Genomic DNA, 22,558 nt, shown 5'->3' with positions numbered 1-22,558 from the left:
TATCGTTTTGTTTTGCAAGGCACTTTTGCAGAATCTATGTCTTTGTTATGATTCTTTTATCCATGTTGACATGTTCTGCGACAAAGGTTCCAACAGTAGTGATAAACCGACATTGGGGCAAAAAGAATAGTACTTCCGTAGCATGTGAACCAAGATGGCGGACACCGGAACGTAATATGTGTACCAGGTTAGGGTTATGAATAATTTCAGGTACAAATAGTACGGGAGCTACTTGGCTATAGTCCCCGAACTGGTAATATAACCAAAATAAGGAAATTTGGAATAGAATTATAGCCTAACCTTAATTAACCTAGTACTCATACTACGTTCCGGTGTCCGCCATCTTGGTTTACATACTATAAAAACAGGTTGTACGCATTTCCAGTGTTAGGCATAGTCAGAATTCAGGACTTCTAAAAACATGACTTTAGTTAGTATTTAACAAGTAGATGACAGCCAAGAAACGAATATTTTCGAATACCAAAATTTCCAATACTCTTTCAAACCCATATTTAATTGTAAAATTTCATTGATTCCTCAAGTCCATTCAAAAATGTTTATTGTATTCTATTTTGCAAATGCACTCTAATTAGAATTGTATTTGTATATTGAGCATATCAAACCGCAAAGGCTACACAATTTTGGTAACGTATTGCTATATGCCCCGTTGCTTTTCACCTAATTGAAATGATACCACATTATCGTATAGCAACCACTAATGATCACCAACTACGAGAACAATAAAACATTATTTTCAAACGGCATATATGTGGCTATGTGGGTATATTAATTTTTAGGTTTGTTTCATAAATATGATGTTGCAGGATCAAACGACAAAGAAACTGTGTCAGCCTTTGTTTTGTCATATAATTTTTAATATCTATGCTTCATTATTTGAGAGTAGTTTTAGTGAACAACAAAAATTCCCTGCACTTGTTCTGAAAGAATTTCCCGGTCACGGCGAAAAACCTACCGCACTACGCATTCAGACACCATGTGCGAATAACAGCGCGTAAAATAAAACCAGACATACACTTACATGTATGTATGCATATCGATACAAATGTATGGAAATACATAATACTCATTCAAACATTGCACATATAGTTATACGGAAGCACAATGAAGACATAGAGTTCTTTAGATTGGTTGGATACAAACTCACTTCCATATATGCTCATACATGAACACTGTTTTGTGCATACACTGATGATACCCATATAAACAGTAGCGTTATCATCGTGATGCAGTAATGGTTTTTCTAGCTTTCGCAAAAAATACAAAATTGCAGTTATAGGTGACATACTGATACAAATGAAGCAACGTCTATTGAAAAAGAGCGATTTTTGTCGATTATTTTTTCGGAGTTTTTAAAATGAAATTACCATGTAATAAATCATTGTCGCATAGAAGAAATGACAAGTGTTCCAAAAGCATCAAGTCTGTTGCGGTCATAGTAGATTGTTTACTTCTTACCCCTAAAACATAGACAAATCATGGCTGATGGTGAGGTGTAAGAAATTTCATCATTGTCGCATATAGAAGAAATGGCAAGTGTTCCAAAAGCATCAAGTCTGTTGCGGTGCTAGTAGATTTTTCACCGCGTACCCCCAATGCATAACACAAAACATGGCTAATGGTGAGGTGCGTTACGTTGGCGACAGTTGAGTGCATAGTGACCGGCTCTGGATGTATCCGATAAGACTCAATTTTTCCTGCATTTGGATGGCCCAGGTAGCGGATATGTTTTGATCGACCGATGAATGTCTTCCGGGCCTTACGTGACAGCGCACAAGGCCAGGGCTGCCGCGCTAGATGTTTTTCAGCTATAGATCTAGATGTTGTTGTTTTTTCAAAATTTGGAGCCTAGATGTTAGCTACCAAATTAGGCTTGCACGTAATTTACGGATTTACTGAATTACGGAATTATTTCGAGTTACGGAAGGGAAGTTACGAATTACGTAAAGTCGTAAATATTTGTCGAGCTCTTTCACGATTGAAACGAGCTCTTTTCAAAGCAGTCAATTCCGTCGATTGTAAAAAAATGAAAGTTTAATGAGTAGAGTTGCGTCAATCTCAGCCGTTTCTCTCTCTTTTGTTACGGAGGTGGGGTAAGGCATGACGCGTTGCCACCCCCGTTTGAAAGAAAATTTTAATGTGCAATTTCATCTACAAAAAAGCAGCAGCCTCGTTTTACGATTGCGCATCTTGGTTTCCCGGGCAAAACGATATTATTCTCTGCATTATCACGCAATTAACACCGCCAGACTTTTTTGTCTTCACGATATGGTATCTTTTCGGCGCTGATAATGAATGATAAATAAGAATGTGTGATTGTTGATTGCAATTCCGGAAGTCGTATTTTTCTTTCTCTTCATGAAACAGACATGAAACGAACATTACCGCCGTTATGGGCGCACAAAAGGAGAGAAGGGACTTTCTTTTCCCGACTCAATCACTTCTATTTATACAAATCACAGACAATAGAATTTATGAGCATTAATTTACAACGAGTTACGGGTAAGAATTTACCGACGGCTATCGCTAACAAATCACAGCGCATTGAAAAGCAAAATAGAATTTATTAGCATTAATTTACAACGAGTTACGAGTAAGAATTTACAGACGGCTATCGCTAACTGGTAGCAACGAAGACTGTGAAAAAAATTATTTCCTCCCCTTATTGCGTCATATTTTCAAAAAGCGATAGATTACTTGGCGCCGTGATAATTAATTTCGCGCTTATCAAACAGCAATATGACGGTGGAAGAGAAATTACGTAATGAACCAACGCAACTTCGTCTTTTCGGCATCGGTAAAGCGATTGAGACGGCAGAGAAACAACAAAACGACGGGATTTCCCGCCGACCGGTAAAATTCGTTTGTGGACCGGTGACGATCAAATATAATCAAGTACGAGCCAGTGTGTTTATTCTGTGCGAGATTCATTTTCTATTACGAAATCTTGATGTTCTGTTACAGGTTTTATCGTTATATTTCTGTCCGGACTTGGTGATTAACTGTCTTTACCAAATGCGGCAACTTATTTTTATTTATCGCGGACTCGAATACCACCGCCACTCGACCAAACTTGTGTCAATTTTGGGCGATAGCATCGTCGATTTGAGTTAGAAAAACGAGTTAATTTTTTCGTTAGTGCAAAATAAATGTCACAAAATGCATTGTTTTGCGATATAACTTTGTATTTTTGGTAAAGGCATGTCATATAAGTACGGCATTTAAATTATGCGCAAATAATTAATATTTGATACAAATTTATCGCAAATAATGTTATAACATTTAGGACGCGGAATGATTTAATGTAAAATGAGGCATGGTAATCGGAATATCGTCAATAAGTCGGCATCAATAATTATTATAAAATGCTAACTAGGTGGTGAAGTGGGATAATGTAAAAAACGGTGCAATGAGAAGTCTTCGTCGCGAGGCAAGCGCAATTATAATCAAACGAGAGAATACGCTCGTCGTAGATTTAATAAATTGGAATTCCGAAATTTTCATTTAATACGAAACTCGATTTAAAAAAAAAGTCAACTATCGTTTCATAAATATCCGTATACCAGTGTCGGTAATGACAAAATTGATCGCATAAAATTGGGACGGTTAATTTGCGAAGGCGATAAAGGAAAATCAAAGCTAACACAAAAGTTAAAAATCAAAATAAAATTAATTTGAATATACTCTTTGATATTTGTCTTTAACATATTTCGCCGGCGAGTAGTACTGCCAGGAATATGAAAATCGAACTTCGATGTCCCATTCGGAAAAGAAGTGGATTCAAATGGTTGTTATGATAGGTTTTTAAATGTGTGAAAAAATATCGCAATTACGGGGTCATTACGTAATCAATTTTGACGTAATTACGGAATTGATTTTTGTCAATTACGTGCAAGCCTATACCAAATCTAGATTATTTTACTAGGTTTTAAATATTATTCAGTGGGAAATAGATAAAGAGATGTGTATAATACTGTAATAGGTGAATGAATAATATTTCATTATTTAGAATTATTGATGTAAGATTGATTGAAACTCATTTATATTGTATTCTTCCACCTATACCAAATGTAATTAAAATATTTCAACACCGAATTAAACTGGTTCAAAACATGTGGCGTTTCAATTAACGTTAAATAGAAAGGATATTGTATTGCGACCAAGAGTGAGAATAACTTGTGTTGTTCAAGTTGCTTACTCCAAGATTTTAAAACTATAAAGGTATTCAAATCTATAAGGGCTATTGGATTTTGCTCGCTTTAAACATCAATCCTTCTAAAAAAGATTGGCTTGAAGACTTTAAGGAATGGATTGTCCCTGCAGATGATAAAAACAAGGCCTTTTGTAAGTTCTGCAGGTGGGAATTGAATTCTCGGTTATGATGTTAGCTTCTTCGACATCTAATATTACTGTATTATGTAATATATTAAACTCTGTATGCTCTTATTTCGTTTATTTTCATTAAATTTAATGACTTTATTTCAGATGTATAGATGTTTTGATTTTCAATCTAGATGTTTTTTGAAGTCAATCTAGATCAGGGTCGTCCAACCTTTTCGGCTGAAAGGCCACATGTAGTTTACTAATAAGTGCACGGGCCACTTAACATGGTAATTATGTTTTAGTTTTGGTACACTGACTACAGGTTATTGAAAAAACAAACAATACCTTCACGCCATATTTCACAAATATTAGAACAATAAAAACTGTTGTTTCCCAACTATAGGCCGCCATCAGTGGTTATTCCCGAAATTTCGCCAAAGACAAGCCAAGACGCTTGAACGATTTTCATCCCAGCTATCAAAAAATCAATGCTCATAGTCGTGCCCTCAATTGGGACAGTGACTGCGAGCTGTTCGGTAATTTCAAAATCATCATTAATTAACTCATCGCATGATGAGCAGTAGACTTGTCAGTGCTTTCGTCGAGCGCCAAGGAATACGATGAAAACTCTCCCGCTCTTGCAATTAAATTTCTGCTATAGAATTCCCAAGCTCTTCGACGCGGCGAGAACCGTCTGTCTTGATAGGCATATTTTTGCAAACGCCTTTTTTATTTCCGAACAGAAAACATTGACAACCCCAACAATACATTGCTTTAACGAATTCTCAATTTGAGAATGGCTGCGATTAATTCTGCCTCGAAGTAGCTCGCTTTTATGTATGTATTATGGATTTTATGTATGTATGTAGCGACTATGGCACCTTTATGCATCGATATTTTTTCCCATTTGGTTTCGATTCAAAATGGCACTCGGGGCTCGTTTAGAAGGGCTGGCAAAGCGCATTTCGGGAAAAAAACAAATCGTTTATTTCACATCTTTGCATACTTTCATCACTCGGATAATAGTTATATTCAATTTTTTTTATTCAATTCCTAAAAATACAGCGCGGGCCACTCGAAATGCTTCTGCGGGCCACGGGTTGGACGATCCTGATCTAGATGTTTTCAGTGAGGCGAAAGTGGCAGCCTTGCACAAGGCACTAGTTTACTAAATATGTGAGTGAGAGGCTGACAAGACTGTAAAGGCTTCTCTGTTACGTAATTATGTGTCGCTACCTTTGACCAATTTATTTCGTATGCGCATGATGTAAAGTGTAAATACACGTACACACAGACGCTTATGCGCCCAACTGTTAACTGTAGGCTTCAATTCACGAAATTATGCATGTATATATGAAAATCGGAATACTATTTATCTGTATGCACTATTGTTTTCGAAAAATTTTTTCATAAGATCTGATTATAAAGATTGATAAACTGAAACTTTAGAAACATACGTTGAAATCTCGGCACGCTCAGACATGACGATATATTGTTTTATGAATGAGATATAACTGAGATATAATACGATTTTATTAAACTTTTATTTACCGTAGATTACACAATATTTCCAATCAATTCCATTCGTTCCAACACTTCATAGTAATCCCTAAAGAACGTTTATGCGTAATATTCTAATTTTCAAGACACAAGCTATGCTATTTAATGTGTTTTGATGAATTGCACAAATAGCACCAAAGGTCATATTTTACTACCATGCTGAATGAAGGTGAATAAGAGATATTGACGGAAACATGATTACGTCACTCTCTTTCCTCCGATCTGATAAATATGCACGTGTTTGCTATCATACGAGGCAGAACGTCGTGAGTGGTACTGCGATAAGTTCGTGGGCTCAGCACACATACGAACCAGAAAAGTGTTTTTGTGGTTTGATCTCTGTAATTTGAAACTGTTCGAAGGCAGCCAGTACACTTTTGTACTTTTATTATTATGAAAATACACTTTTACTGCGTATAATTAGACCAAATTTCAACGAAATGTTCGATTGAACCAGCAAATATATCAAAATCTGCAGGTCAGCAGAGACCCAATACTCATGATGTACCCATTCAACTGCAAATAGTACCGACATTTTTGAGATTTATTCGATACGATTGCAGATGACTTCCATAACGTGCCATCGGGCGTGTAAACCCCATTCTACTATATTTGACTTATTTTTTACGTTACAGATTCACTGCAATATTATAGATAAGTTGAAAAACTCTGTGCACGATGATAACTCCTCTGGATATTTTATCAATCGAAACATGGCTTCTGATAGCAAGCGTGGTATTGCTAATCAGGTTAGTACTCAGAACCTCATTGTATAATTTAGATCGACAGAAGTAATGCATCGGAAGTGTTCTCAAGTACTAAATTACTTGCTTTTTGTTACAACCGGAGAATAATTCGATTCCGACAATTTTAGGGATTTGCGAGGACCACGGAAAGTTAACAAATGTCATAACAAAGTTATACAATACAGCAAAGCAATCCTGCTCGCATACTCACATGAGAGTGAATCGTTTTTGATTCGCGGAGGCTGGTGAATTGTATCAATCCGAGTAACCCATATTGTAAACGAATCGAAGTAGCTTATGGCCGTTATGCCTATTTTACTTTCAGGTATTATTTGAACTACAAATGGAGTTACTTCGAAAGACTCAATATTCCTTACGAAACACCATCTGTAAGAGAAATTGGAAGCATGCGAACTGCCTTTAGTAGAGATGTACGTTTTTGTTTATGACGCGAATTAAAAATAATATATGAAAGCAATGTATAAAGAAGAAGTGCGAAACTGGTGTTTCATGATATTTCAAATTTTAACGGATCTTATTTACTTTAAATGATACAATTTTTTATTGAAAGATTTACCCTACTCTCGTTTGTAACAAGCTCCTGCACAAGTGGGCCATGCACAAGCACCTGAAATTTTATAGTAATTGAAATCCCAGATGGATTCTGATCGTGGCTTATTTAGACCATTGGGCGAAACACAGTTCAAGCCTCCCCGTGTAACGGCGGAAGCATCTTTTTTTTATGAATGGCCCACTTTACTATAAATGAGATACATATAATGAGTTATGTATATATACATCGCATAAATATTATTTTCAGAAAGCGTTTGACTTCGATAACGAATGTAAGAAGAAGCACGGTAATATATGGGGGTAAGAATATTTTCTATATAGGATTTGTAACAAAAAACAGAGTGCAACGAAACTGCATGTAAAAATATTGTTTTAAAACGTAACGTTCGAAGTCAGAACCTACATTAAGCGAAGCTTGTCATGATTCAGAAGCGTTTAATTATGCAAAGTTTTACTGTTTGATATTTTGATTCAATACATTTCATGTGTTTGATTTAATATGGTTTGGTGTATCCAGCGCCTGTAGGCTAGTGATCAGTTTACACTGAACAAATTTGCGTATATATGATTGATTTGCGTACCCTGGGTTTCTTGGCAACTTCTCTACGTTTGATTTTGCTTTTCGAGTAGTATTCCAACAGGGGAATTATTATTCATTTCAACCTTTTTTTTTCGTAGAATGTCAGCATTTGTACAGCATGTCAGATTAAATTACATTCGAAGATTCAAAAATTATAGACAAAATCTAAACTAAATCTTATTGCTTCTTTAGTGTTATTCTTACGGTCCGCCCAAATTTCTACTGATGCCCAATCATACCCATCACCCGTCTAGAATTTGGGAACTCGCGCTAAACTGGCGTTTCCAATTCACCACCGAGTGAAATACTTTAATTTGCAAGAATCGTAAATTTTACTGTATTACTTACAGGTGAGAATTCTATTTATCAGATAATTTTAATATATTTCCAATAATATTTACCGAGAAATTAATACGATAAAATGCCTTTCAGGCTTTTTGCAGGACTGTCACCCTGTATAACAATACATGATCCTGATATTTTGAGACAAATTTTCATCAAAGAATTCTCAACATTTCCAGATAGAAAGGCGAGTCCAATTTCAAATTGCATGTAAATCGCACATATTGATATCCTAGACTTAGAGTAAGAAAGACATCTGAATATGAAAAATATCACGAAGTACATGTACACAGCAGTACCACTTTTAATAATGATAAATCTACCAAAAGAAAAGAAAACTCTCATTTTGTAGTGTACATTGATTATGTAAGATTAATTGTATGGATAGATGCTTATAATGTTGAATGAGTCTTTTCTGAAAAAAGCTTTAATTCTTTGTTCAAAATAATTTTAAATCACTCAAAGCGATGACAGAACCTTGAAGATTAGCCACTGTGATTCTATTTTAATGGAAACGTCTTCACAGTCAATTTCCTTAAACGTTTTGTTTTGTTATAGAAATATTTTAAATTGATTCGATAATCCTCACACGCACAGTATCCTATTCACATTTCGCTTAAACCTATTGCTTTACCTTTTAGAAAACACTAAGCAAAATAAGCGGAAAAGAAATGAACAGCGGACTGTCTAACTTGCATGGTAAACAATGGAAACGAGTAAGGTCAGATTATAAAATTTTGAACTAATGTCAGATGCAGAAGATTGCCCGTTACTACTATGGAATCTTATCTAGAAAATGGATTGTTCAGCTTCTTACAATATCATTATTTCTACAGATCGACTATGACACCGACGTTTTCCTCTTCAAAACTGAAGCAAATGTGTGGTATAATCGACTGGTGTACCGGCAATACTGTTGATGCACTCAATAGAAAAATCGAGAATAACAACGGGGTGTTTAATTCAAAAGAGTAAATAATTTACGTATTGAAAATGTTTTCCGACTCAATCTGCTTTACTTTATATTTTGATATTTCAGATTTTTGACGAGAAAAACCGATAATTTTGTGTGCTTGACATTCATTAACCGTTCTGATTGCTGATACATTCAAGTAAATTTAAAAAACATTTCAGAATCTTTTCTCGTCTTTCATTGGATATAGTATGCTCAGCAGCATTCAGCACGAACGCTCATTCACAAGATGACAGAGTAGAAGAGCCAGAAATTTCAAAACATGCCAAGAGAATGTTTTCCGGAAATTTACGAAGCCCGTTGCTATTTTTGCTATGTAAGTGAAGCCTGATGGTAACAAAATTTGACTATTGAGGTTTTCTTTTCACAGCATATGAGTAATGATGACCTCTTAGTTATAGGCAAAAACTATAAATTGTGATTAGGTGAACTGTGGATTTACGCTGGAGTATATGTTTCATGAGCACTAACTCGATCGGGTTTAAATTTTTTTTTTCTGGTTATTCAGCAATACCAATTTTGGGTGGTATAGTTCAAGTTAACATGCATATAATATGCTTTACATATTATTTTTCAGTTATTTTTCCACAACTTGAAAAACTTGTTGAAAAATTTAATTATTCAATATTTAATAAAGAAGGTTTGAACTACTTTAAAAAGCTATCACATCACGTGATAAAGCAACGACAGGAAAATCCACACGGACAAGTAAATATTATATTTTATATGCGTTTTCACCTTTAAAAGATATTTACCCCGCGATGCCATTGTACGCCCTTACTATGGGTCTTAGTTTAGTAGAATTGTACAGCGGGGAATCGAAACACCAGACCCCGGTAATACGCTGGAACAGGGGTGTGCAATTTTTACTACAAGAGGGCCGGATACAAATAACTGGGTGAAACCGCGGACCGCACCTTCAATAAACATTGACTTTTTAGTAGTTACAGGTACAAAAAATAGTTGTTTTTTTGTTATTGATTTAATGGCATTATTAGGAGATCTTTCAGAAATGATGAGTTAAGACGCATAAATTTTTGAAAAAACGGCTATTCAAATCTATTGTCACACCGACTTTTAAACGAATTCAGTAAAGAAATTGCAGATAGTTTCTTTTCCCGACTACATTTTCCAAATTTGATTTTAAATAAATGCTAGCAATTCGATGTCCGCATTTTCCGAATGTTTGTCTGTCAGAACCAATCAATAAGCAGATTTCATGACGCCCACTTTAGAAAAAAAATTGTTAACGCAAATATGTTGTAATGCAAAGGGATTGGAATAGTTCTCCGGTACCAGATTAAACTAAATTATAGGAAATCGTTTCAATCTTAATTTAGAATTGGCCCTTCTCCGCGGGCTGCAATTTTTTTTTCTTGTGGGACGCATTTGTCCCGTGGGCCGCAGGTTGCACACTCCTGCTTTAGAAAGCACATAACTTCTGTGCAATGCGTCCTGGATTGCTTAAACTCGTGGGTACGATAATACACAAACCGAAGTTCACGTGTTTAATAAAGTGTCTACATTTTCGTAGACGTAATTGCAAAATTTATGAATTCTGTTTCTTCTATTTGTGATGACCAGATATGACTGACTAGTTTGGTGAATGAACGGTATAACGGCATTACTGCCTTTCCGTTTTAGTAGATCAATCGCGCTTCATAATTTATTGTTTGCAAAAGTAGGTATTTGAATCTAAATTTAAATTCATTTCATTCAAACAAACAGACACGAGTAGATCTCATGCAATTGATGTTAGATTCTGAGGTATCGAAAGATAAAATAAAAGAAGGTTCAGAAAAAGGTAATGAAATTTATTATTCGACGCGGATTGTCGAATGTCGGTTGTTTTCATGTGGTTGAGATCACGATCGCATACCAAAGTGGAACCCATTTTTTATTATATTAGAACACTTTACATCTTCATACAATATCAGTCTCAAATCTTTTAGAACTGTAACGTAATGTTGCTGACATTGCTGTAGACATTTGCCCTCTGTATGTATATATTTGAATTATGTTCTCTTGTTTATATATGAGTACCATTGAAGTGATGAGGTAACTTTTCACATGATTCTAACATAATGAATAATTTAGTCTGATTTGATAACAATGATTAGTACTTTTGTAAGAAAATTAAATGTACATTATATTGGAAAATTATCGCCAGTATAGTCGATGATGTTGCCGACAATCTTATTCTGAAGTAGATGAATGAAAATTTTTTGTTGTCATTTATCGGCGGTTAATTGTTACTGTTAAACTTTGTTATTTATTTGATACCGATTTTTAATTAGGAAATTCTTGCAATGTAGCATATGGCTTCCAATTATCTTGTCTTTATTAAATAACATTCAATACATTTCTTGATTTGATACTGTACTTTGATACAGGAATGACAAAAGCAGAAATTGTCGGAAATTCAATGTTAATGATTTTGGCCGGATACGAAAATACAGGAAATGTAATGAGCTGGACAGCCTATAATTTTGCTCAGCATCCGGATATACAGGTCAAAGTTCAAGAAGAAATTGATGAAATGATGAAAATCCATGTAAATATGAATATTGAAATATCAATTTCAATTTTCGGCTTCTTTCTATAGTATCACACTGGAATTTCATTTGATTTAATGAATCAAAGCGTTGTCTGTATTTTCCATATTATCTCGGGAACTAAAGCAAACATTTTGTTCAAATAAAGCTGATGACTTCGCAAATGTCACAGAAATTTAATTGATTTTGCGATGAATCAGTCACTATGTACTAGAGTACGTTTGAATAATGAACAAATAGTCATAGGTGTGTGAAAAAACTAACTAGGTGTGTGTAAAAATGTGTTTCATTGCGCATGGAGTGCAAAAAGTTTCGCTTTAATCTCAAAATACACAATTTCTTAGAAATTATCAGACAGAAAGTATTGAGAAAGATATACCATAGCTTCAATTGTGCTTGAACGTAATTTTTACGTTTTCCCGCCATCGTTAAAATTTAATAATATTATCTCCATACAGGGCAAATTTGACTACCAAAGTGTGACTAACCTGAAGTTCTTGGATATGTGTATCAACGAAACTCTCAGACTTTACATGCCGATTTTAAAGTACAGTATGATTTGACAGAATAGAATTATTCGTTTCATCAGAACATAAAAAACTAGAATAATCAGAATACAAAATTTAAATATATTTCCAATTGGTTAATTAATGTATTTCTACAAGAAACTTTAAAATTTGAACTTACTGATTGTCATGTTTCATTCAATGATATTTTTTTTCAGGAATGCTCGAGTCTGTGATAACGAGATCACTATCAACGGATTAACAATTCCAAAGGGAGTGTTGATAAGTGTACCGTCGTATGGACTAGCGCACGATCCTGAATATTGGGAAGAGCCTTATAAATTCAAACCTGAAAGGTCAATTCCTCAGCTTGATGAATAAAAATACTTATCGATGCTATTGTGTTGACAATCACTTTGAGTCGTATTATACTGTTTTCGTATATATTCGATATTATTTATCATCACTTTCAGGATGCGCGACATGAACCAAATCGACCCAATGATGTTTCAGCCGTTTGGGGCGGGACCACGTAACTGTATTGGAATACGATTTGCTTTGATGGAAATCAAGATGTCCTTAGCAAAACTCCTATACTCTTTCACTTTCAAGCCTGCTGAAAACACACCGGTAAGATGAAAAGGGTGTAAAGCGCACAACATTGGCATAATCTGAAGGATTAAAATTAATAAGCTGAGATTAATAATGTTGTTTTTATTGTTCCAATTTTCTGACTAAAATGGATGGCGCACTAGTATATAAACACAACTATCGTTAAATACTATTTGCGAAAACTACACCTATTTAAAATGAAGTATTGGTTATTCGCTTACTAGATCGCTTTCTTTATTCACATATAAAATAGTCTATATCTATGGTGCAATAGAAACTTGTTGCCAATGCTGGGAAATTTAAAGCATTTACAGAATCGATGTAGTTAACGGGATGCAATTTTTTTGTTTCAGAATCCTCCTCTGAAGTTTACATATGCTCTAGTTGTACGACCTGTAGTTGATTTCAACCTTGTTGCCGTACCTCGTAATTCTGCTGCGACCTAATTGAAGACTGTTTAGAATCCGGCAATGGCTTCACCTAACATGATCAACTATATTTGTTTTTCGTTATTTAAAATTTCTAAAAAATCTAATTATAAAATTAATTACACACACGCATATATATATATATATTGTCTGTTTGTGTAATTTAGTATGTTGTCAATGCTAAATCGTAAGACTTATTGAACAATTGACATGCGATTATGGGATAACAAAACGAACGAGATTTGCATTTGTAGTTGCCAGATTATGAATTGCATATAAGTAGTAGAAAACCTGGTATGAAATTTTTATATATACTCCTATTCGTTTATTATACATACCGAGATTGGTATATTGGTATAGGCATACGCATTTACCGAAGCCGCAATGTATGAATACACATACATATACGAATAGTATAAAAATGTATTCCAGCGCACATATGTATATGGGAAAACAAATTATACACATACAGGTATATATTATTCAATATATTCATACATATACATGTGTGAAACAGTACAATGGGACATATAGGCACGTGCTTATGCATAAAGGGACATCAGCACACTTATACGGATACAAATAGTTACATATTTGTATATATGAGTATAGTGGGGTGGATGAAGGTTGATTGATTTTTATCTATATTTCGAGAACCTTACGTCGAAAAATGCGGAGACTTGGCCAGCACACCCGTCTGCCCCAGCACATCCGTCTGCCAACCGTCGCAACGACGGAAATGATTTTATGCGCAAAAACGAAAAATCGGGTAAGATGGACATGTTGACGGGTATGTCGAACTAAAAGTGTGTTATGCTTAGGCTTACCATACGTCCCGCTTTAGGCGGGACAGTCCCGCTTTTTAGCGTTTTGTCCCGCCGTCCCGATAAGTCAGCCAAAAGTCCCGCTTTCGCGTTTTGCCATCCAGCATAATACACGAGAGTGTTCTCGTTATTGTTGTTGCTGTGTAGCGCAACGCTAGTCTACTTATTGAAGGTGAAAGCGTTATTTTGTTTGTTTCGTTGTTTCCCACTAGCATTGTTAGCGAACGTATCACATTAATTCTAATTGGTCCTGTTCGGACGTTCACGTGAATGTAACATTGAAAAACGTCTTTTTGAAAGTGTTATCTACAGAAAAGCATGCTTGGGCGAATAGGTAAATTCTCAATGCTTGAAGACTATTTCATTATTCTTTATTCCTTTTGCTGTACACAAAAAATCTAAATTCGAATCATTTGTATCGTTAGCGTCTATTCCTTCCTATTTTTCGAATTGAACCCGATATTTAGATAGAGAATATGCGCATGAACTCTCGATGACAATATGGTCAATGAAGACAGCCGTGATGGCTTTAAATGTAGGCATATGTAGTAAAATCGGAAACTGTAAAGTTACAGGATCACAGCTAAGGGGTCGTGAAGCTAATCGTCTTTGGAGGCGTCCCGCTTTGAAGTCAAAAAAATATGGTAACCCTAGTTATGCTGCATCTCAGGATATCAAAGTAAACGATGTATTTGAAAAAACAAATTCAAAAATCACGTCCATCTAACCCTATGAATTTTTGCAGTTAAGAACCATAGTATTGTATCAACCTCGTGATATATCATGTCGCATTCTCTATTTGTGATTTTATCTGGCGAATCTGATCACACTATTGTTGGTGTCTGAAAATGCCCAAATGCATGCTCTGGAATCTGCTCAATGTCAAGTGAATACAGTCCGGTAGCACGGAAAGAATTTACTGTTTGCCTACAATTTTGTAATTTGAAATGTACTTTGTCCAGGGCGTTTAAATATTGACTATGATACTGCATACTGACTATATCAACATTGCGGCTTTTACTCTTTTACTTTAGCACAGGGGTGTGCAACCTTTATTACAGGAGGGCCAGATACAAGTAACTGGATGAAGCCGCGTGCCGCACCCAGAAACTCTACCTACGAAAGGCTCTGGGTACAAAAAATACAACTAACGAAAATTCCTGTTTCAAAATTGCTTCAGCTAACGTAAGATTTTCTACATACTGCCGGAAACTTAAAAACGCGTGTAGTGATATATTTTTTTAAATTTTAGGTTAATTTATTGCAGTGTTTAAAAAAGGGATGTCCAATTCGAATTTAATATTAGAATATCGCGACCTTCAAATATTGTTTGCAAATGATGTGATGCTGTGTGATATATACAGTGTGATACACCGAACTGGGCAGGCAATGCCGAAGTCAAATCAAGATTCCATTTTTTTTTAAAGATAGTAGCTTTATACATCGTTGGATATCAGTGGATATCTTGATCGGACCGTAATGTGTTGGTAAGGGTCGTATAAAAATGTTATCAAGACCATTGGAGCATACACCGTAGCGGTTTGTGGGTCATGAATAAGTAGCTAGACAAAGACATGTAGTTTATACATAGTATACCGTACAAAGATTTTGACGCGTCAGGGATCGCTGGGCAGGGCGAGACCGCTTATCTATAGAAGACCTGTATATGTATATTTTGATTTGAAATATAACTTATGTTAGTTGAATATACATCGTTCTACGTTTTTTATACCGCAAGGATACTCCAAAGAATGAAATCAGGGGTTGATAGCAGCTAAAAAAAGGGGTCGATTTACTCTGTTAATCAAATTGTTTATTACAGAACAGTGTGAGTTATCACTGTACAATATGATACAATTGTTTATCCTAATTCCGATATTTATTACGACTGTGATATTATACGCGAGATCAAAATGAAGATCCCCGCAGTTGATTGAAACTCTGTAAGTAGTATATTTGCGTTTCAGATGTATGTATGTATGTTTATTTGCCTCAAAAATGTAACAGAATATGCAAACATTTCTGTAACCATGAATAATAATGCTTTTATAACAAAATCTTACAAGTGCATGTCCGTCATCTGTAAAAATTTGATACACGTTAAATAACATTCCGTCTTCTACAGACCCAAATCTCTGGCTTTGTCTATGCGTGACATATAACGATAGTCAGAGTCTTCTTGAGCCCATAGATCAGTTTTTTGAGAATATAACCTCCAATATTATCTTTTAAGCAAATCAATCATAGTATTGGATACACATGGAACAGTTTAAATCCGAATATTTTATACATGAGCAAATCATTGAATGAGATATTGTACAATGTAAAACTAATGTCAAGATTAAATGATTTGTTTTACCAATTATGAGTAAATCAGTTGAATAGTGCAAATATTCTTTGAAAATAGAGAATTGCATATTCCGCACAAGGATGGGTCTTTGGCGCCGGGTTTAGCCCTTGCACAGCTTTGAATTACAATAGAATTTGTTCACAGTAATTTGTTCAAAAACGGATTTTTCAAATGTTTTTACTTCACTGTTGGGAAACTCATGATCAGTTCTGGAATATTGCGAATCATGCGTGTATTCGGATTATCAAAACTTATGCGGGCACGTGGCTTATATGACTTCACTGCGCCCTACGGATACAAAATACCAGTGATTGATGAAGCGATGGGGGCAAATATAGAAGAAGCACGAAGCCTCAAAATAAGAGATGATGATATTTTTATTGCTACCTATTCAAAAGCAGGCGAGTACATTTTTCGCACGCGACGCCGTGTCAATTTTCTGTCTTTATTCTATTTAGGGATTGCATTAGGACAGTGGTTCTCAACCTGTGGTACGCGTACCACTAGTAGTACGCGAGAAGCTACGAAGAGAAGAATTATTGCAAAAACCGACTTCTGAGGTGGCGGAAATATGACAAAAACGCTTTCTCTGAAATTTCATTACTGAATGTATCTCTGAATAGTTTATAGCGTTGCCAGTCCTTCTCCTTATAGAGCGCTCTCGCCCGCTACTGCCCACCTAAAAAGAAACGAGACGGGCATATTTTCGCCCGTTTTACGTGTTACGTCCACAGTGCATTTGCATTGATATTATCAGCAACGAAGGGAGCGTTCGGACTTCGGAGGGGTGGTCGACGCGTGTCGAGATACCCTGATAGATACTTCATAGCGATGTTACTATTATTACCTGATGTATGTGTTCGTTGATCGGCATACCTTTGACTTTTGAGGCCAAATAATTTGAAGACTAGGTTATGCAGTTCCGGATAGCGGCTAGTGCCGACCAAAGCGTGTTTGTCCCGTGACGTGCGATAATTCAGTGGTGGCGATGATTAGAGCCTTTCAGCTCTTACAGTAGACGACGCAAATTTTCTCGTGATTTTGTATGCAATTAATACGTTGTTACTGCATATAATTAATACGTTGATTTGCGTTACGTTGAACTTTGCCCGAAGTTCTAAAAATGGATGTAAGTGCCACATAAAATACTACCATAGAGCGTTTCTTGTGCCATTGTTTTGCGCCACAAATGCGGTTTTGTCGGTGGTACGCGCCCATGGTAAAAACCCCAAAGTGGTTCGCGGTCAGTAGAGGGTTGACAACCACTGCCCTACTGCGTCCCTATCACCGTAAAAAAAGAAAATCATCAAACCCAGCTTGAAGTCACAAGAGAGGACAACAGTGCGAGTGATAACTACTCTTCACTCTTATACCTATCTATAACTAACTAGAAAACTATCTATCCGGCCGTCCCAACCGCCCATCTCAACATCCAACCGAAAGAAATTTTAGACCCTAGTTTTACAAAGTCTATTTAAAGCGCCGACCTGATCTATTATTGCAATGGTCGAAGCGTTTCCTACATATTCTGACCTGCCTAAGGTCAGCTTTTTTAACCCAATCTGTATTTATCATGTGCGCGGGCGATTTCACTCTGCTACGTTGAGTGAATCGTAGCTAAATAGTGCAAGCACCAGGGGTTTAGGCTATCTAGATCGAAGCGCGGGCGTCAGCTTCCCCTGCAATCACAAACACGAACCCAAATATTGCAAGTCATGAGATTGTTTATGACTGCCGGAATAATCCCTTCATATATAAACTGAAAGCTGACCGGCCTAAAAACCCTAAGCTGCCTGAGACCTAGAGGCAATATCTAAAAAGAATAGCGGACAACTTTGCATTGGCGCACAGTTAGCCTAATGGTAATATTATGATAAATTTCAGTTCTAGTTTGTCGTTTTTACGTGGTTTGTGCGTCACAATGCTAAAGTCACCAACTACTATTTGCCCTAGTACAACTACCTTACCAGAAGCTTAGTGCTACTGGGCTTGGCAACATTGAATCGGAATTCGATGAACAGAAATTCCGTTCAATATTAAACCAAGACTTCGCCTCTTTGAGCGCAATAGTGGCCAATGGTTTTCAAATAAATCCGAATATCGGAATAATCCAAACAAATGATTTGAAACTTTTTTCAAACAATTTCTTTACAGAAATTTAAAAGATATTGCCATTTATTGCAACCGAGAGGATCTATTGTACCTTCCGAAGTCTTTCGTCTGCTTCGTCTCACAATTTGTGAGACCCTGTACTGTGGCCTAATGTGCAAAGGGAAAAGCTCAAGTCTTATCCAAATATGTGCTCCATGTGACCGATTTAATTTAGAAGACTTTGAAGCCTAATCCCCAAAATATAGAATAAAACCTAACTCCCTATCTAACCAACAATACATAATTCAGTGCAGTAATAAGCCTAACCGAAACCCTTCTTTATTTCATTCAGTCGGTCAAAGGAGCAAATTTGGTTTCATTTCAAAGATCGCATTGCTAATAATGCTGACAGAAAGGTTTCGGCATTAATAAAAGAAAAATGGTGTTAGTTTGCCCCTATTTTAAATATTAATGATATCAAATCGACCACGAATTATTATTGTGTGAACCGATACATCAGAATGATACTAAATAAAAGTACAACCAGCAATTTATAGTGATTAATTTATACATCATGTAGACGCCCATAAAGAGCAGATTATCATTAAAAATCATTCGGATTCTTAAATTGCACTAACCCGCCGGACTGTGTTGTTCTTCTGTAAACATTTTTAATAAGAGCCATTGAAACACCTAGTCTAGATTCGTCTGTCGAACCCTATCTAGCCATTCCTTGCTGACTAACTAATAGATCGACAGACGAGAATGAATTTGTAGTACCACACAAGTGAAGAATCCTCCTGCGAAGGTTAGAAATTCTATCTTCCGTCTTCGCGCCATTTGCTCTTCGCCCTATGGCTCTGATTCTACATCAATTGTTTGTACAAAGAACATGAGCGACACGATCAGTTGACCTGGGATACAAAAAATGCGAACACTAAGTATGATTTTCGGATATTCATATACCCTACCTGAAGAATATCAAATATGAACGTTAGTGACTGATCATCTATTATTAAGTGTTTTTAAAATCTTTGTTCTGGGGTACCAGGTCTAACCTTTTGTGGCTCGTGGCCACCTTCAAAAGACTTTTAGCACTCGTACCCATATTATGAAAACATTATGAAATTTCCTCCAACCTGTAAATGGCATTATACTAATTATTTTATGATATTTATTTGAATGCAATGCATTTGTAAAATAAAATAATTTTCTCTGCTGTTGGTACAATTTTCTAATCGATTTCTGCCACTCGCGTAGTATGTGTACTTGTTTAGAGTGAGGCCCATAATTTGTATCCAATCTACCTTTTTTTAGTTTTATCACGAGTTCGGAGATTGTGTTAGCTAAGTGAATATTCCCCCCATGTACATATGTTTTAGTCTCTCTATTGGTATGCTCTGTTTAGTCCCTCTACCACTTGATGTAAAGTGGGCGAACAAAATTAGTGACCTCCATATTGGTACACAATTCTGATAAGCAATAGTAGGAATAGCAGCAATAAGTAGGTTAAAACGACATACAGTTTCTATAAATATCTTTTCCAAGTCGATAACGTATTTGAGATCTCCGGAACATTCAGTCCGTCAATGAGAACACGAACGTGCATGACAAGAATTGCAAATCAGTTCTCAAAGTCGTTGTACGAAACTGTGAATCATTTTCGGCTCCTGTGAAACATTCAGAAATTAAGTTATCACTGTAATTATTTATAATATAAGTTCAGATTGCCGAGTTGTAAAAAGCATGGGAACACTGAGAATGATATTCGGAAATTTATATTAGATTTTCAGTGTAAAAATCTAAGCGAACAAGTGTTGGTGCAAGGGACAAAAAACGACAAGCGAAGTTAGTTGGGCCAAGACAAAAAAAACATGAGAACACTAGAGTATGATATTCAGAAATTCATATTAGGTTTTCAAGGTATATAGTCTATGGGAAGAAGTGTTGGTGTAAGAAACACAAAACGGCAAGCGAAATTGTAATGACAGTTGGCCTGGGTTTAAAACAAAATGAGAACATTACATATGAAATTCGGAAATTTTAATTTTGCTCTTCCGGGTAAAAGTATAGTCTGACAACTGCTGTGCCCTGCTTAGAAAGACTCGAAAACGAATGAACCAAGTCGGTTATGAACTTTACCGACTTATTAAGTGGGTATTTTTAAAGTAGCCTAGAAGCACCAAATTAAAACTATTGTTACCGCGTTTTAGTAACTTCACCGCATTGAATGAACGCTCAATTGACGAAGTTAGAAATTTATTATTGTATATCACCTCACTTAGTTGATTTCAGGGCCGGACATCCTGAAAGCTCGAACAATATGAAATTTTCTTTAACTTGTAAATGGCCATAGAATCATAATTTAATGATTGTTATTCGAATGCAATGCATTTGTAGAAACAATTCTCTCCGCTGTTGGTACAATTTTCTAATCGATTTCTGCTACTCTGCAGTATGTGTACCTGTTTAGGGTTAAGTAATAATTTTATTCAGATTTACCTTATTGGACACGTTAGTAAACATAACGATCGTTTTGCATTATTTTTGGACACCTAGTGGAAAACTTTTGAATTCGCTTTACCCTTTGATTACTGGACCAATTTCTTCAACATTTTTAGTGGCTCAAGATGGAATTTTTTTTAGAAGGCTATTGCTTTTATTTATTTCAAATATTTCTGTAAGCTCTGTGGGATTTGTGTTTTCTTTGCCATGACGTCACCGAAAGTTCTGGGGACGCACATCAGCTGTTTCCGTGTTCGGCACTTGCCGGTGGATCTAGTGCTCAGCGAAAATGGGAAGTTTTTTTTATTCCGAACGGGGACTTGTATTATTTTCGGAAATTTGGCGAAATGCTTTACGTGTCCATATATTTGAGTACAACCTTCTTGTTTCAGTTTTGTTTCGAGTTCTGGTACTGTCTGTGTTAGCCAATTGAATGCACCTATACAATTCTGGAGCGCCGATTTTTTTATTAAACAATTTCAGCACAAGCTGCAATTAGTAGGCTAAAGCGACCTATAGTTTCAATGATTACCTTTTACAACTCGATGATGTAATTGAAATCTTCGGAACCTTCAGTCAATCCACGATACCGAAAACATGAAAAAACATGAATTGCAAATCAGTTCTCAGACTCGTCGTACAAAACTATAAATTTTTTTGGCCCCTGTGAAACATTCAAGAACATAATTACTTCTAATAATAAACATGCTTCATGCTGAAACAATAATCGCACTTGATTGATCAAAGTAACTGAAACATATCTATAATATAGAACTCACAGCGTGCCTGTAGCTGCGTATATCATATATAAGTCACAAGCATTAGTTACAGGCTTTCAAGTCAAGTTCGCTTAGAAACTTGAATTTTGAAAATTTCTGAAATAACATACGGTTTATCACTTTTTCATAGGTAATCGCATGTCATTCTTCTTGGCGATGGACAAGTTGTGGTCTTCAGCGTCTGTTCGGGACGAAGGTTGTTGTTGCGAAGCAGGTGGCAAAAAGACGACATCTTCAAACGGACCTGTCGCTTTAAAATTCATTACCAACAATCTGGTTGTTTCTTTATTGAAATATCAGAAATTTTGTGTTTTGACATTGAATAATATCATTCAATCTCTATACATGGAAACATGGGGAGGGATATGTGCACCTTTCATAGAGTTCAGAGTTCAATGTCCATACATAGAAACATTGGGGGATATGTGCACTTTTGATTGAGTTCATAGTTTAATGTCCATAAATAGAAACATTGGGGGATATGTGCACCTTTCATAGAGTTCAGAGTTCAATCTCTATACGTAGAAACATGGGGGGATATGTGCACCTTTCGTAGAGTTCAGAGTATAATGCCCATACATAGAAACATTGGGGAATATGTGCACTTTTGATAGAGTTCAGAGTTCAATGTCCATACATAGAAACATTGTGGGATAAGCGCACTTTTCATAGATTTCAGAGTTCAATGTCTATACATAGAAACATGGGGAGGGATATGTGCACCTTTCATAGAGTTCAGAGTTCAATCTATATACATAGAAACATGGGGGGATATGTGCACCTTTCGTAGAGT

The 22,558-nt window shown here is 35.9% G+C and overlaps 1 protein-coding gene across 1 annotated transcript; it reads left to right on the top strand.

The window, feature by feature from the left end:
• Window positions 1-6,533: 6,533 nt before the first annotated feature.
• On the top strand, window positions 6,534-13,358 carry LOC120344200 (cytochrome P450 3A5-like). The gene is made up of 14 exons (XM_078113064.1): window positions 6,534-6,650; window positions 6,973-7,078; window positions 7,468-7,520; window positions 8,233-8,329; window positions 8,784-8,863; window positions 8,979-9,113; window positions 9,277-9,431; window positions 9,693-9,823; window positions 10,844-10,919; window positions 11,509-11,669; window positions 12,129-12,217; window positions 12,395-12,532; window positions 12,650-12,806; window positions 13,142-13,358. The coding sequence occupies exons 1-14, from the start codon at window positions 6,580-6,582 to the stop codon at window positions 13,232-13,234; spliced, it is 1,542 nt and encodes a 513-aa protein (XP_077969190.1). The 5' UTR covers window positions 6,534-6,579; the 3' UTR covers window positions 13,235-13,358.
• Window positions 13,359-22,558: the final 9,200 nt, after the last annotated feature.

This window comes from Styela clava, chromosome 5 (assembly GCF_964204865.1).
Source record: "Styela clava chromosome 5, kaStyClav1.hap1.2, whole genome shotgun sequence".
NCBI classification, from domain to species: Eukaryota; Metazoa; Chordata; class Ascidiacea; order Stolidobranchia; family Styelidae; genus Styela; species Styela clava.
Note: the sequence above shows the minus strand (reverse complement) of the source record. Positions and strands in the feature narration are given on the sequence as shown.

Excerpts from the sequence above, each read along its gene's own strand:
- LOC120344200 (XM_078113064.1), top strand. The coding sequence starts at position 6,580 with ATGATAACTCCTCTGGATATTTTATCAATCGAAACATGGCTTCTGATA. Across the intron at positions 10,920-11,508 it reads AAAAGAAGGTTCAGAAAAAG|GAATGACAAAAGCAGAAATT; the intron begins GTAATGAAATTT and ends ACTTTGATACAG. Across the intron at positions 12,533-12,649 it reads TATAAATTCAAACCTGAAAG|GATGCGCGACATGAACCAAA; the intron begins GTCAATTCCTCA and ends CATCACTTTCAG.